Source organism: Giraffa tippelskirchi, chromosome 12 (assembly GCF_054371585.1).
Source record: "Giraffa tippelskirchi isolate mGirTip1 chromosome 12, T2T-mGirTip1v1.2.pri, whole genome shotgun sequence".
NCBI classification, from domain to species: domain Eukaryota; kingdom Metazoa; phylum Chordata; class Mammalia; order Artiodactyla; family Giraffidae; genus Giraffa; species Giraffa tippelskirchi.
The window spans coordinates 128,975,066-128,993,219 of NC_137286.1; the positions used below are offsets into that span (position 1 = coordinate 128,975,066).

General features: G+C 34.9%; 1 protein-coding gene across 1 annotated transcript in view; it reads left to right on the forward strand.

Annotated features, from left to right (window-relative positions):
• LOC145530172 (uncharacterized) overlaps positions 1–4,365 on the forward strand; it is a 60,052-nt gene extending 55,687 nt beyond the window's left edge. The window contains exon 4 of the mRNA XM_081551071.1: positions 3,474–4,365. Within this exon, the coding sequence (XP_081407197.1) occupies positions 3,474–3,485 (12 nt within the window). The 3' untranslated portion in view covers positions 3,486–4,365. The remainder of the gene's footprint in view (positions 1–3,473) is intronic.
• Positions 4,366–18,154: the final 13,789 nt, after the last annotated feature.

Below are 18,154 nucleotides of genomic sequence, written 5' to 3' on the forward strand. Positions count from 1 at the left end.
CCAGAATATTGGAGTGGGCAGCCTTTCCCTTCTCCAGGGGATCTTCCCAACCCAGGGATGGGACCTAGGTCTCCCGTAGTGCTGGTGAGTTCTTTACCAGCTGAGGCATACAAGGGAAGCCCCAAAATAGTGGAGTGAGTAGCCTGTCCCTTCTTCATGCGATCTTCCCGATCAGGAATCAAACCGGGGTCTCCTGCATTGCAGGCAGATTCTTTACCAACTGAGCTATCAGGGAAGCCCTATCTTAACCCTAATAGGAATTAAAAAACCTACATAACATATTCAGGTTTCTAATAACTTTCAATAATGGATGATTGAGATAGTCAAAGTGATGACAATTTATAGTTGTTGATTATGATTATTTTATGACATTGTATTTACATATAACTAAACTAAAAGCAAGATTAAATAATTACTCAAGTGATTTAAATAATGGATTATATTAGACTAAATAAATCAGTTGAAATAGTGTGGTAGTGGATTATCTGAATTGGAGATGTATTTAAATTTCAAGTGCTATTTAAGAGATACATGACTAATACCAAAATAATGTAAGCAATGTCTGTGAGCCTGACAAAGCAGAGGAAAAGGAATACTAACCTATTTCAAAGTCTGATTTAAAAATTATAGAAAGCACCTTTGCTATTTAAGAGATTTAGCATTATCATTTGGTATAATATTATTCATATGCATTTTACTAATTTTATTAGTATAATATAAACACTTCTTTAATGATATTAATTCCTTTGAATGCACAGAGTTTTATTAAACCAAGGTTATTTTTTTTTTTGTGAGGAGTATCTGTTCTTTTATTTTAAAAAATGTATTACAGACTGCTAAAAACATAGGTCAATTGAATTAATTGTCTTGATTTGTGCTCCCTTCACCAAACGAAACTAAAAAAAGTCTAATCCTTGTGTTAAAGGTATTTTAAGCTAGAACTTTGTATGCATCTGTGCGATTTCCACTTCAAGGCCTTCTTGACAGATTCTGCATTAACAGACTAACCTAATAATAACCCTGGACCAATGTGCCTTTGAAATTAATCACAGGAGTGCTGAATTCCAATGACTAAAATGGGCATGGCATTACCGGCTCTTGTATAGTGGCTCCAAAATGAAACAGGAGCTTTATTTTTGAAATTTACATGGCATGAGAAAGCTCTCTTCCTTCAAAATCATTTTATGATGTAAACTTCCATTGAATTAATACTATTTGATAAGTTTCCTTTACATTCAATCTGCTTACCTACACATATGTGTACTTTGTTTATCTAAAAAGATAATTTCAGAACCAATAACATTGTGGTTCAATACCAGTTTTCTTAATAAAAACTTAATGTATCATATTACATTCCCAGCACACTCTAATTAAATTCCTTTTCATTTCAGTCAGTCTCAGAGGGTTAGAGAAGCTGGAGAATATTTAACAAAATTCAACAAAGCAACTACCTGAAGTTGATACATTAATCTTGGCACTGAGAGTTACTCTATTCAATCCACGTATGCCAGAAACACCATTATACAATGACCTAAAAACGACAGTATTTCACTCTAACTGGAGAGGCTGTAAATGAATAACGATCATTTCTAACTCATTATATGCATTATGTATTTAGCCCTCAGAAATTTTAAAGAAAAAACAAACATCATCAACCGTAAAAGCATGTCTTTACCAGGATGTAAAAGCTAAAATATAACTATATTTTTTCTTGATAATAAGAAGGATGGATAGATTTTAATACTTGTTAGTGTGATCAGTTACAGTAAACATATGCCTCACAGAGGGCTTCATAGGTGGCTCAGTGGTAAAGAATCCACCTGTTAATGCAAGAGAGATGAAGTCCATCCCTGAGTCAGGAAGATTCCCTGGAGAAGGAAATGGCAATCCACTCCTTTCTTGCCTGGGAAATCCCATGGATAGAGTCAGATGTGAATTAGTGGCTAAACAACAATAACAACAATAACAACAATGCCTCACAGATATATATATGTGTGTGTGTGTGTGTGTGTGTATATGTGTGTATATATATATATATATATATGTATATATAGTTCTTCCATTTGGATTTGAAGATGGGAACATGTAATTTTAAAGAGAAGATCATCCTTCCTGTTTAACATGCCCCCAGGTTTATGCCTAAGGAGACAACTCATTCCTAGGAAGAGGGAGGCTAGAAGAATGATCTCTTTGCTTGGTGAAGTTTAAATAGTCATGGGGTTCTTTTCTGTCATTAGAAATGGAAATGGCAACCCACTCCAGTATTCTTATTCTTGCCTGGAAAATCCCATGGACGAAGGAGCCTGGCAAGCTATGGGCCATGGGGTCTCAAAGAGTTGCATATGACTGAGCAACTAACACTTTCTTTTCTGTCATAAGGATCCTAGCTATACAGGGCCACTAATCCACGATGGATTATCCACATCTTTATAGTCACCACATAAAATATAGAACTGAAAATGTTTTCATATTTTAGGAAGGCGGTATCTTATATGTGCTCTATGTTGCATGCCATCCTTAGTTATAATACCATATTCCTTGATTTTTTTCCTGCAGTAAGATGAAAATATACATATATTCGTACCATGCTGTGCTGTGCTTAGTTGCTCAGTCGGGTCTGATCGTACTAAATTGGATAAATAATGACCATAAGTGAACTTATGCTAGTTCTGTCAAAAGCTTTTATGTAGGTTCATTTTTTTTCTACCCATTGAAGATCTTTTTGATTTTGCAATATTTGATTAGGAACTGTAGATCCATGTGGCCACATTCTGAAGGCCATTTCTATTTTCTATTCTGGTGACAGTACCCACTTCTAATTTCCTTGACCATACTGTTATGTGATGGCAAAATGAAGCCAAATAAAGGATGAAAGAGAGGGTTCAACCTCTTATAAAGCTGAATGAGTCATATATGGAGCACAGCCTCCAGGTTGAAATACATTAGTTTGAATCCAGTTTGATTTATTGGTTATTCTGAAAATTTCCAGCCAAGTTAACTTTTGTTCTTTTGGCAATAGCTCAAGCAGCTGCCATAAAACATCTTCATCTTTATGGAAACAAACTGACTCCCTCACCTTCCCCTGCCCACACCAATTGTCAAGAGGAAATTTCCCTAAGTCATCTGCATGGCAGCTGATCCATACCACCCATCTCCTTGCCCTGATACAAGTTGTAACGGTCTCTTTGCTACCTATCTTATCCCTTACTGGGCTTCCCTGGTAGCTCAGACAGTAAAAAATCTACCTGCAATGCTGGAGACCTGGGGTCAATCCCTGGGTCAGGAAGATCTCCTGGAGCATGGAATGGCAACCCACTCCAGTATTCTTGCCTGGGGAATTCTATGGACAGAGGAGCCTGGTGGGCTACAGTCTGTGGGGTTGCAAAGAGTCAGACACAACTGAGCGACTAAAACTTTACCCCTTAATTGCTTTAACAGATTTTCCTCTATTTTTTTTTTTTTTTTCATTTCAGTTTTCTGTTTGAATAAAGGATTTTAGAAGAAGAACAAGGCAGGGGAAGAAATGACTATCCTCAAATTATAACACTCATGTAGCTGAATGTTCAGTCTGTGGCCATATCAAGGAATTTCAACAGTAGAATGGCAAAATCCACCTCTACTTTAAGGAAGATAAAATGGTGAGTGAATGAGTTGAGGCTGTTCAGTGTGGTAATAAAAATAATAGTGTGGACACTGTTGAAATAGTTAAGGCAAGACATAAGCAGTGTGTGTTAGTCACCCAGTCATGTTCAACTCTTTGCAATTTATATTCTGTGTTACTGTGAGTGTTAGGTGGCATCTGAGTATGCACTCCCAGGAGACATATGGGTGTTCTAATGAAGATAAAGTAAAAGTCGCTCTAATCTCTGATATGTCCTCTCCATCTTGTTATGAAAGTCTAACTGCATAAAGCATATTCAACAAAACTGCCTTCCTAGTTTCTTTTAGTGGTATCGATTCAGATCATTGTAGTGGCACAAAACTTGTTTAATGAATATTCAGTCACATTTCAGGGTGCACATTAGAGTGTTACAAATGTCTTTATTTAGAGGCTGGTACTGGGTTAGTTAAGAAATTTGATTTGTATGTTAAGCAGTTGGATGAAATGATTTATACTGTTTTTCATCTAACAGTTCTGGTGTTATAACAGTCTCATAACTAGTTTGCTTTCATATTTTCCTTAATCCAAAAGTTATCAGTGTCTGATCTGAGAATCCTTGAGGTCCTGTCCCAACTACGTATCTGTGGGAAACAGAAATTTCTTTGTAGACATCACCCAAAATATTATTTGGCAACAGAATTGATGTAAAAGGAAAAAAGAGTTTAGCTGTCTTCTAGAAAGCTGTTTAGTAAAGAAATTCCAAATATGCAAAACAATTTCACAATTCTTTTGTTTTCAAAAATACAGTCACATTTTATAAAAATATTTATATTAACATGTAGTGAGTTTAAAATACATAAATATTTTAAATATTCCTCTATTCTTATTTTTAAATTCATAAAACTAGGGAGTTATAACCCATATAAACACAATCATCTTTGAGTCTTCAATAATTTTTAATTTTATTTTATTTTTAATTGGGGGATAATTAGCTTACAGTATTGTGATGGTTCCCGCAATACATCAAAATGAACCAGCGATAAGTATATATATGTCCCCTTGCTCTTAAACCTCCCTCCCCCCTCCCTCCCCATCCCACCCCTGTAGGTTGTCACACAGCATCAGATTTGGGTTCCCAGCATCCTACAGAAAATTTCCACTGGTTATGGGGCCTGGCATGAGTAGTTTGAGGATCAAAACCAGAACCCATACTGGGCACCATCACCAGGGAGGGTGGGGGGATTCCATCATGCTGGTAAGCCATCTCTGATGGCTGTCCACAATTTTCAATAACGTTCTTTATTTTTTATTTACCTTTATTTGTGGTTTATTTGAAAACTATTTAGTTTTTGCAGCCTTTTTGAGATAAAACCATGTCTCTCACTGTGCTTTTTGGGCCTGGGGATCTAGTGGTAGATCCCAAACATCCAGTTGAAATTGCTGATGGCCAGCAGATCTGCACCTCTCAACAGTCCACAGAGCATTCCAATTTCTACTTCTACAATCCTAAGAAGATTGTAATCATTTTGAATTTGAAAGCTTTTCTTGATTCTGTCCCTCTGTAACATTTTTCTTGTCCTCACTGAATATGTAAAGTTTATTCATATATTTACCTGACCTATACAGCACTGTTAACACTTCACTACAAATACCAGTTCAAACTGATTCCTCCCTTTGTTTGTTGAACAAACAAATGGTGTGCATTGGACTCCTAATAAGACACACTGAATATGTTCACTTTTTTAAAGTAAGCATTGTGTTTGCTGCTTAGAAGATGCTATGTTACCATAAGGACAATGTGACGGTAGTAAAAATAATAGTCTGGACAGGTACAGTTGTCTTGAGAGCACAACAAAAGAATTTGACAATGAATCATAATGGACACATAGTCTTTAACCACATCATGGAAAAAGGTGGAGGTGGGAAAGAAAATTTCAGGTAGAAATGAATGTACAGCTATACAGAGTGAGAAATAGTATGGAAATTACAAAGATGCCTGTCACTATAAGGTGAAGTGAACAGAGTTCAGGTCATGATATGTTAACTGTTTTTGACATTAATGTGGGGGTAATTTGGAGGGCTCTTAGGGTACAGTTAAAAGGTTAATATATTCATATTTTTCTTTTCTATGCTTTTTTTATGTGCAAAAGTTTATGGATGTCTAATGAATGAGTTCTATCTTGTAAATACCTGTAAGCAAATGGAAATACATACATACTTGATATCAAAAGTAGGTGGATAATGATAAAGATAATGATAAAATAAGTTACTTGAAATAATTATTGAAGTAGATATGACTTCCAAACTTTTGCCTAATATCCAAAATATGAAGACAATTTTCAATTTTTCAAATTCATGTTAAAATGCTTGTATCTACACCATTTCAGTCCCTCTAGTTTATCAAACTACTTGACAGTTCTTCTTTCTGAACATCACCTGAGTTATCAATCTAGAATGACTACCATTTCTAAAGTTACCAAAACATCAGATAATGTAGTCTATTTTTTAAAATGCCGTTACAATTTCTTTCACGCATCTTGGCATGTAACGCTCTGGAGTTAGAAGTACAGAGTTAGTATTATAAAAGATACATTAATCCACAATGATGTGAAGTAATTTTTTTTATTCTCTTTCCTGAAACTTTCTTTCCAATGAGAAGTTTTTAAGCCTCTCTGTAAAATATTGAAATATAGCATCAAGGTATATTCATGGCAATACATCAGTTGAATTCATTTGAAACTGAGAAATGTGTGTGTTCACTGGAGCATTTAAAATGATGCACAACACATGCTAATTTATTAGAATAAAGTCAAACTAAGTCTCATTAAAGAAAAGACCACATAAATAGTTTGAGGAGAGTCCTCAGGGTAAGTGTAGAACAGACATTATAATTCTTTACAGGCATACATTTCCACCTCAAATTTAAAGAAAAATCCTTTGCACATTGAATTCAAAACCTCAGTTAATTATTTCAGTTTAAATATTTTCCCATGCAAAATATATTTTAACTTCTCAGATCTCTACTTTATTTCAAGTTCATTAGTTTAATGAGACACTATCTAAGATAGTCTATTAATAATCATTTCCCAGGAGAGCTTTTAGTTCTTATTCATTGTTTCCCTATTTATGCAGCACAACTCTAGCTCAGTCCCCTGACACATAAACAGTTTAAAGGGAATCTGAAAAAACAATTTATATGTTATATGTGATCATTTATAAATGTCTACCATATTTCATATAACTTTGTTTTAACAAAGTTATCTATATTAGATTTCGGTTTGTTCCAAGAACAAATGTGCCTTATTTATAACATTTTGTCCTGATAATAAGGAGTAAATTGTCTGAGTATTACCTCGGAATTTGCTATATCTCATATGATATTTTTAATTGAACAAAACCCCATAGGAACTCCTATAAGCATGTGGGTATTACCCTAAAAGACATTTTGCTAAGAGACTTAAAATTTTAATCGAATAGCTTTGGGGATAGAGATAAGAGAAGAGGAAGGAGAAAACAGATTCAGTTCAAAGAATTTTAGTAATTATGGCAACAATAGATAATACTTTAAGTGAAAGATAAAAAAAATGGGAGAAACTTGTTTTTAGTTTCTACTGCTAAGAAGTCAATGAATTTTGAAATTCCAGTAACAGTTGTGTATTAAACTTACCTATGTACTAAATACTTTGAGGTTTACACACTATAAGTAGATAAAAAAAAATCTGACATTGTTCCACATCAAAGGGGCAAAATAATTGAAAGTAAATATATATTACCATTAAACATAATCAGAGATATATGCAAAAAGTGGAATATGAAACTTACATATCTGAGGCCTTTCTGTGTGTGTTCTCAATTGTGTCTGACTCTTGGCGATCCTGTGGACTGTAGCCTGCTAGGCTCCCTTGTCCATGGGACTCTCCAGGCAAGAATACTGGAGTGAGTTGCCTGGCCCTTCTCCAAGGGATCTTCCTGATTGAGATTCTTTACCCACTTAGCCACGTGGGAAGCCCTGAGGTCTTTCTAAAACGATAAAAATCAGAGTATGTCTTTAGACAAATAAAGAATATTAATAATTTCATCTTATATATGGTTTCAAGACTTGTTGCTCATATATAAAAGACACAATCTTCTACTTTATTACTTAAACTGGAATTAAATCCTTTTCAAAGCATATCTCTCTTGGAGATAAACAGAACTTATCACTTATTTAAAAAAGGGCTAAATGCTGCCTCATTTATACAAGAAACATAAGATTGAAACATAAGTTTTTGAAACATAAGTTTCAAAATGACAGCATGACAACATACACAGAATATTAGTTTTATAATTAAACATGGATGTTATGTATATGTAAAATAAAATACATAATCAAAACAGTAAAATGGAGTGTTTTATAATACACAGCACTTTTGTATCAGTTCATTTCAGTTCAGTTCAGTCCAGTCGCTCAGTCGTGTCTGACTCTTTGCGACCCCATGAACTGCAGCACGCCAGGACTCCCTGCCCATCACCAACTCTAGGAGTTTACCCAAACTCATGTCCATTGAGTCGGTGATGCCATCCAGCCATTTCATCCTCTGTCGTCCCATTCTCCTTTCACCCTCAATCTTTCCCAGCATCAGGGTCTTTTCAAAAGAGTCAGCTCTTCGCATCAAGTGGCCAAAGTATTGGAGTTTCAGCTTCAACATTAGTCCTTCCAATGAACACCCAGGACTGATCTCCTTTAGCATGGACTGGTTGGATCTCCTTGCAGCCCAAGGGACTCTCAAGAGTCTTCTCCAACACCACAGTTCAAAAGCATCAATTCTTCTGCGCTCAACTTTCTTTATAGCCCAACTCTCACATCCATACATGACTACTGGAAAACCACAGCCTTGACTAGATGGACTTTTGTTGACACAGTAATGTCTCTGTTTTTTAATATGCTGTCTAGGTTGGTCATAACTTTCCTTTCAAGGAGTAAGCATCTTGTAATTTCATGGCTGCAATCACCATCTGCAGTAATTTTGGAGCCCCCCAAAATAAAGTCATCCACTGTTTCCACTGTTTCCCCATCTATTTCCCATGAAGTGATGGGACCGGATGCCATGATCTTAGTTTTCTGAATGTTGAGCTTTAAGCCAACATTTTTACTCTCGTCTTTCACTTTCATCAAGAGGCTCTTTAGTTTTCCTTCACTTTCTGCCATAAGGGTGGTGTCATCTGCATATCTGAGGTTATTGATATTTCCTCCAGCAACCTTGATTCCAGCTTGCGTTTTCTCCAGCCCAGTGTTTCTCATGATGTACTCTGCATTTAAGTTAAATAAGCAGGGTGACAATAGACAGCCTTGACGTACTCCTTTTCCTATTTGGAACCAGTCTGTTGTTCCATGTCCAGTTCTAACTGTTGCTTCCTGATCTGCATACAGGTTTCTCAAGAGGAAGGTCAGGTGGTCTGGTATTCCCATCTCTTTCAGAATTTTCCACAGTTTATTGTGATCCACACAGTTGAAGGCTTTGGCATAGTCAATAAAGCAGAAGTAGATGTTTTTCTGGAACTCTCTTGTTTTTTCAATGATCCAGAGGATGTTGGCAATTTGATCTCTGGTTCCTCTGCCTTTTCTAAAACCAGCTTGAACATCTGGAATTTCACGATTCACGTATTGCTGAAGCTGGCTTGGAGAATTTTGAGCATCACTTTACTAGTGTGTGAGATGAGTGCAATTGTGAAATAGTTTGGGCATTCTTTGGCATTTATTTTGTATATATATACAAAAATATATACACTTTTGTATATATTTTGTTAAAATTTAACAACAGTTGAGCCATTTGCTACTAAGATTCTATAACTGTAAACAATATGCTTCTAACAATATAATTTTTGTTTAATTTTAAGCATAAATTTAAAATAAGTAATTGTATAATTTAAATAAATGTTGTTTTATAAACATTACTTATACACTTGAAATTATCAGATACTAAAAGTATGGAAGTTATAATGATTTTAGTTAACACTATATAAAGAATTTAGAATTTTTCATTCTACTTAAATAAAGTCAACTGGGAGGTACCTGGATGCATATTTACTTATACAATTTTTTTCTCCTACAGTCTTTAAGAGAAAACAATAAGGAATACATAATTTTCAAAAAAATAATAAATATTTGAGTAAGATTATTAATTTATTCAAGGGTAATATTTTTCTTTCCACTTCTACAGATCACACAATATTCTATATAGTTCAGTTGTCAGGACTTCGATTCTCAGTAACAGAAAACCAACTGTAACTAGTTCAAGAAAAAAATAACATTTTGCGGCTTGCATATCTATGAAATAAAAGAGAACACTCTTGCTTAAGGTATGACTAGGTACTAGAGTTCAAAAGGTGTTATCAATCGCCTCTCTTTCTTGTTCACTTTGATCCATTTTACATACTTTTAAAACAATAATTCTTAAGCAAGTCTTCTCCACATGTTGGCCTTACTATCCACTGGCAGCCCAAGGATCAGCTGGTTCTCAGTCACATGCATTTCAAAAAGAGAGGTTCCTTTCTTTGTAGAATCAGTAATAATGCCATAAAAAGGATTCTTAATTATCTAGTGTTGTATAACCTTTAATCTAATCACTATATCCAGGTGTGCCTGCTAGTGCTACCTATTGGCTATCCCGGGTCACTTATCTACCAAAAGGAATTAAGGACAATGATAATGCTGACACCATCTGATGAGGGTAAGGGGACAGTTCCTGAAAGAAAACAATATTAAATGGTCAAGAAATAATTGAAGTACATTACACAGTCTAATTTTCATTGCAGATCAAAAATTCTATATTATTAATAGAATTGAAGCACCTATATTTTCCTTTCTTTTTGTTGTTTTTTTTTTATAATTCTTCCATGTGAGCATGGGTGTTTTACATAGCCACTGCTCCATAACTTACTGTGAAAATTTATTGGTTCAAAACAAAAACTTTAATTTGCTCATGATTTTGTGAAGGGTTCAGTTAGCAGGTCATGTCTGATCCATGTGGCAGGAGATGTAGTGTCTGGAGGCGGTGGGATCCATTTCCTGGATGGTTTCCTTATCTATGATCTTAGCGCTCTTGCTCTCTGTACTTTATCTGATTTTATACAAGATGCATGAGACCTGAGCTTTTTTTAAAATTTTTTAGTGGAATGTTTGTCTCAGGATAAGTATACTTCATTTAGCGTTCCTAGAAAATGTAAAGTGCTAGGCCATTGAATTATGCTTCCTACTGGCCCAGCATCACTTCTGCAGTATTTTATTGGTCAGACTCACGTGAGTGAAGTACACTACTCCAGCTCTTGAGAGAGGAGAGACAAGTTCATGTGAGAAGAGACATACTGTTGATGTTTTATAAACAGAGACTGCTGCTATGGGTATATTAGATTTATTTGGTTTAGAAAATCAGAATTTGATGACTTACATGTTGTGATTACCATTTGATCAGCAAGAGTTGTAACAACTAATTATTATTTTAACTGCTAAAATTATTAATGGTGTGCATGTTCCCATAAATTTATTTTACAGAACTAGTAATCAGTGTTTAGTGTCAAAAGTAGATTACAGATTAACACTATGATACCAAACATGTTTCTTGATTGACCTTTAAAAGTAGCTGTTTACAAAGATCTCACACTGTGTGATTGGAGTGAATGCAACTTTCCTTAATTACAAGTTTTTTTTAAATGCATAGACACATAATATAAATCCATGATTTATCTTAAAAAGCATAATATGATAGGTATAGATATTCTTTGAACAATAAATACAACAAAAACGTGAATTACACACAATGTCCATCTTCAATGTTACCATCATATGACAGTATTTAATGTTTTATTGTAGGAAGATTAAAATGATTATAGCCATATGTCATTGGATTCCACAATAAATTGTAAAACAAGATTATTAATTATGTTTGCCATTTTTATTCTAGGAATTTTCAAAATCTGAAGTGAAGACATTACTCAAGAAAATATTTTAAAACCCATGTTTAAAGTCTATAAATATTAAAGACTACAGAGTTACTATTTATTTTCAGAGAAAGCTTTTTTAAATCATACCTATAAATACTGAAACAATACATATTTATTCTCAATTATAAGCACCATTTTTTCTGAAAGTGATCGAAGTGTTTCACTGCTTAATACAAATAGAGCAATCTAAGCATTTTTCATCAACCACTGAAAATGTGTAGAACTGCTGTCCTAAGAAACCTGAAAGAAGCTTGAGTGGTCATAGTAGCAGTTCTTTTAAGCTTCCATTCATGTAGCAAGTAGATATCACAAAAGGGTCTAAAAATAAGTTTTCAAAATTTGGAATAATTCAGAAAATGAAAAGGAGGTAGAAAATATTAGTACTGAAATATTAATAAAATGCAAATGCAAAAATATATTGCGAGTAGTTATTTTCACTTAAAATTATCATCTTGTAAATTAAATCTCGATCTCTGACAATTTTCATTACAAAAGCATTAGAAGTTACTGCAAATTATTTTGAAATGCTTGTTAACTGCATATTGCAATTACTCTGTTGCTTAGAATAACCTTCTATATACAGGATTAGAAAATATTGGGAGCTGAAGGAACATATGTTTGATATGGATTCTTATAAAATAAATATAAATATTGTGAATAATCATCTCACTGAATTTCTTTCTGTAGCATAATTGAATTTATGAGTTTTGTTAAAAATGCTGTTAAGTTAACTAGAACATTCTATTTTATGTGAGACAATGCATGACTACTTCAAGGTTCTGTAGAATGTTCAACTTCATCAGCAAATTTTTAAAAAATAAAATAACATTTAAGTACATCTGTTGATCATCTAGTTGAGGAAACATTAAGATGATTTACTCATTGTTAAAGGCTTACTCATTATCAAGGGCTTAAGATAAATTCAAAGGGTCTACGATGTGTCTTCAGAAAAGTAGATCTGGCTATATTTGTTAGAAAATATATCAATGTGTTTTGGAAAACAGATGGATCAAACATATCATGTTTTAACATTACATAACAAAAACAGAAGTATTCTTGTTTTTGATCTGCAAGACATAAAACTAGATGTTGCTTTTAGGCAAAAAAGTTCAATATTTATAAAATCAAAACAAATGTATTAGGCTACATACAGAAACATAAATAAATAAGTAAAAATTGTATTCATGAAACAATGATTAACATACAGGAGAATATTCATTTTATCAAACTGTGATCTCAAAAGTCTAGATCCATTTACCTATCAATTTGCCTATTAACCTGTGTCTCTGTATGTGTGAGGACCTGTGTGAGTATGGGTTTGTGTGTTTAATTACTTGCTCATTTTAAGATGCCATTTCTACCTGAAGGTGTCAGTTCATCGGTGACACATAAAGGAATTAAATACACTGGAAAAAAGTCTAGAAATGAATATACATGCTCATTCTGAAAGCAGTGCTGTGTACTACATGATCTGTTTAACTTAATTACAGATAGAAATTGGGAGCAAGAGAGTGTCCAGGCAATACAATTACATATAGGAAATTCTTCTAAACCTCAGAAGAAAACCTATAAACTACTTAAAGCATTAAGTGAATAACAAAATACAGTACAGACTTGCAACTATAGTTGATAATACTGCATTGCACATTTGAGAGCTGCTAAGAGTAGATCTTAAAAGTTCTCATTATAAGATAAAAATTATCTTTCTATGTATGTTGATACATGTCAAGTAGACTTAATGTGGTGATGATTTTGCAGTATAGACAAATACTGAATCATTATGTTGTACACCTGAAATTAATGTGTCAATTACGCTTCAATTTCAAACCAAAATGAATACAGATAGCCATAAAAGTCAGAAAAACCTCATTTCAGTTTTTTTGGTATATATGTTATTTTATGAGGGATACAGATTCACATTTAATCAGTATAGTGTGTATTTGGGAATCTTTGGGAGAAAACAAGTGTTACAATTATTTTTCTGTGAAGAAGGAGAACTAAATAGAAAGTCCAAATGAACTTCCATTATGGACTTAGAGGTCAGGCATCTTATGCAGAATTAATATGAGCAAGAAATCTTAAATATTTTTTACTAATGTTCTTTTAAAATCATTGTTCATCTATTATTGGGTAGTAAAATTATAATGAGTATTAATATGACTTGATTCCCTGAGTAGCAGGAAGACTGTTCTCTTGTAACTGATTTACATACTCTGGTTTCTTGCAAACCCGAATAAAGAGGACATCTTAAAAATAAAGTTGAAGCTTATTGTAAATGAATAAATAAAACTAAGTAAATATCTAAATAAAGAGAACAATTAGACCTGAAGTAATTAGTTTCATAAATAATTTAGAAGTCCAATAGCTCAGAGTTATTTTCATTTTCCCATAGATATGCACTCAAAGGTTGCTGCTGCTGCTAAGTCGCTTCAGCAGTGTCCGACTCTGTGCGACCCCATAGATGGCAGCCCACCACCAGGCTCCCCCATCCCTGGGATTCTCCAGGCAAGAACGCTGGAGTGGGTTGCCATTTCCTTCTCCAATGCATGAAAGTGAAAAGTGAAAGTGAAGTCGCTCAGTTGTGTCTGACTCTTAGCGACCCCACGGACTGCAGCCTACCAGGCTCCTCCGTCCATGGGATTTTCCAGGCAAGAGTACTGGAGTGGGGTGCCACGCAAAGGTTACGTACCTCTATAATGTGTTTTCAGTAACTATGCCTTTATCGTTTGGAAAGAAGCTACATTCTCTGCCAAAGCAAAGTGTATCAATTGTTAAAACAAGGACTACCTGAGTTCTTGAACAAATAGAGTAGGTAATGTATGACTTCACCTGTGCCCTTTACATACATACACAAGTACTTACTGACCCACTAAAAGAACAGCCCTGCTAGAGCGTTGGACCAAAGAATGAGAGTCTTTACAGAATCACACAGTGAAGTTCCATGTAGCCTTTTATGAGACTTCAGCCTCAGGCATTCTATTTTCATGCTCATTAATTCTGATTTTGTCACAAATGAGAGAGAGATTTTTGAAAGGTTGTGATATTCAGGACTTGCCACTGTGATTCATATCCACTTACAGTTTAGTCCATTGAGTGTTTCAAAGTGAGAACAGGGCACTGAAGCAAACTCTCAACTGAGTATATAAAATATTGGGCATAATTGGTGGGCATTTACCTAGAGACTTAAACATCTTTGCTTATAAAACATAGGGTTATCTAGAATAATTATCAGGATTAATTGTGATACATTATACAAACTGCCTTCTAAACCAAGGCAAAATTCTTAGGAGTTATTAAATATTTTAACTCCCATTAGACAGACACGATTACAAAATGCAGAGAGCAACCCTTTTAAATATTTGTCAGAAGATGAGGAAGGTTGTCATCCTCATATACATCACGCATTTTTCCTCCTAGCTGTTTCATTTTCTTTTACCAGCTGCTGGTTACCTTCTCTCAGTCCTTGGTTTGTGCGAGAAGTCATTCACATTCTTCATAAACTAATTTCCCTCAGTCAGGGAAGGAAAATTGTTCACTCTGTCTGGAGTGAGATGCTGTTAAGAAACACATATATTACAGAAATGTCTTCAGTATCCATACCCTTAAAACCCATAGTCAGGATAGTAAAATGTTCTCACTTGTACAAAAATGATTGCATACTTCATACAGAGTAGCACTTTTCCTACCTTCCTGTGTCAGTAGCTTTTCCAAACATGCCATTAAACAGAACAGGGAACAGAAGTGGAATGCAACTTTTTATCATATTAGATAAAGGCACCACAGAAACAAGAAATATAGGAAAGTATGACTTGCCATGACTTCCAATTATCTACTGTATCATTTGCCAGATGCAGCCTTCATATTCTCAAACCAAGTCCATGCCAGACTTATAGTACCATGCTTGTGCTGTGTATTAGTAGCCCCCTAGCTGTAAATTATGCACCTACAGATGCTTTTCTAAAATGTTGTCAGCACCACCAGGTAAGATTTAGTGTGTAGAATCATGAAAAAAATTAAAATAGTAACACTGAAATTTTCATATCCATTGCAAAAAATGTTCACAAAATACTGAGTATTGAACTTGAATATTTTAGCTAAATAACCATAAGTCATGAAGAATGCTAGTGCATTGCTTTTATATAAATCTTTCTTATTTCTTTTGCTAATTCCCTAAATTATCATCATTTTAGAGAAGGCGATATTCATATTGTTATTATTCTCTTAAAATTACAAAAGATGTAGAATATTAATGATATAATATTATTCAAATGATATATTAGAATGCCTAAAAGCTTTAACTATTGGTCATCTGCTCTGTCCAAGCCTCTCTAAACCAACTAAGTAGACAGTTTTATAAGGGCTATTACAATTTCATCTTGCAGTGTTCTTTTGCTTTAGGATATCAGTCGATACATTTAAAAAAATCTGCAAAGTTAACCATAAAAACTTCTTAAATGCTTCTTGTATTCATGTTAAGCTTAAGACAGTGAAAATATATGTAGATTTTTGGGATCATAAAGCAATATAAATAATCCCTTAAAGTTAACATCCAGGCTATGCGCTTGAGTATTGAAGGCAGAAGGTCTAATTCAAATCTTGTATCTTCTATTTGCAGCTCAAAGATCTTGTGCAACATGATGTATTATGCCCTAGATTTCTATCTGTATAATGAAGATTATATCCATCTCAAATGGTTCTTGTGAGATTATAAGTAAAACACTTAGATCAGTGCCTGGTCCATAGTAATCAATTAACTAATTATTACTATTGTTATTTCTGGTGTTAAAAATTCACTATTAATTTGACAATTAAAAATATTATGATTTCTATATTATGATACTGTTTGGCTCAAATAACAGATTAGAACAAAAGATTGAAGAGAAAATTAGGTGTATCGAAAAAAGGGACGTATATTTATGTGTGCTGTGTGCTAAGTTGATTCAGTTGTATCAGACTCTTTACAACCCCGTGGACTCTAGCCCACCAGGCTCCTCTGTCCATGGAATTTTCCAGGCAAGAATACTGGAGTGAGTTGCCTCCTCCAGGGGATCTTTCCGACCCAGGGATTGAACTCTCATCTCCTGAGTCTCCTGCATTGGCAGGAAGATTTTTTTTTTTTTTTTTTTTTAACCACTGAGTCACCTGGGAAGTCCATTCTACTGGACACAGAAGTTAGTACTGAGAATTCATTTGGTGCATTTGCCCTCTTGTTAGGAGTGAGTAGGACAGTGTTCCCACTCATGTTGGACAGTGTTCCCACTCATGTTTCTCCAAGTGAGAAGGCCTAGATAAACTGATGGAAAATATGGTCTATGTCTTAAATGGACTCAGGATTAGGTCCTCTCTTTTGTGAAAAATGCTAATGATTGGCAAATCAAGGAGAGGGGCTCTGGAGTCATGTGTCCAGAGGTAATTGCTAAACAGGAATGTGATATCTGTGAGGGTCTTCTGAAGAAGGAGGCCTAGGAAACCACAAATACACAAAGAATGAATCAGGATTTCATCATCTGCCAGACAGAGGCCCCTGGAGAAAATGCTTGTATTATTTACGACTTCCCAAGTAGCACAGTGGTGAACAATCGGCCTGCAATGGGAGAGACCCAGGTTTGATCCCTGGGTCAGGAATATCGCTTGGAGAAGGGAATGGCTACCCAACTCCAGTATTCTTGCCTGGAAAATTCCATGGGCAGAGGAGCCTGGTGGGCTACAGTCCCTGGGGCTGCAAAGAGTCCGATGAGCAACTGAGAACCAGCATGAGAAGGATTCGGGCATCAGCCATCCTCCTTTTCCCCTCTCCTCCCCTCCATATGCTATCCCAGTCTTGGGTTTGCAAAAGCTAAGAAAAAAGAAAGGAGATACAGAAGCAAAGCTATTAAACTGACCTCCTTTGAATTCCTCAAGCTTTGTGTTACTCTCTTACACCCAGGACAGTGAACTTGTGGGAACATGTGTTCTCCTTGCCTTGCCCGGCTAATGCTGAAGCTGCAGGGTCACTTTACATCACCTTGTCCAACTGATCTTCCCTAAAATAGCCCACATTTCTACCTTTGAGACCAGGCCAGATGTCACTTACATTAGACAGTGTATTGACCTTGTAATCAAAGACAGAGGATCAAGCTATATTTTTCTTTTTCCTTTTTATTGGTTAATTGCTTAATCACAGTTTTTGTTTGTTTTGTTTTTAGGGTTTTTTGGGGGGGATGCACTTAACTGTTTTAGTCTCTTCATCTGCAAAATGACTGTGTAGGGCAAGATGATATGAATGCTTTTCCTGTCAGCTCTGATTAGAAGGCTCAGTTGCAGTATAACTGTTTGTCAGGAAGTGCCCATTTGCATTTGATTGAGTTGGAGATTTTGTCACTGTGTCAATCAGTGAATTCTTGATCACATATCATTGATGAGCATCATCATTTTGTTTATTCTGCCTTGAATGATTGAAAGGTATTTTCTGCTACTACCTACATTCACTTCACTCAAGTATTTAAGTGCTTTCAAACAATTGTTTAATATTCATGGAGTTAAAGCCTTTTCTAAGAGCTTTCAGTATTAATTGTTCCTTGATTGCATTTTAAG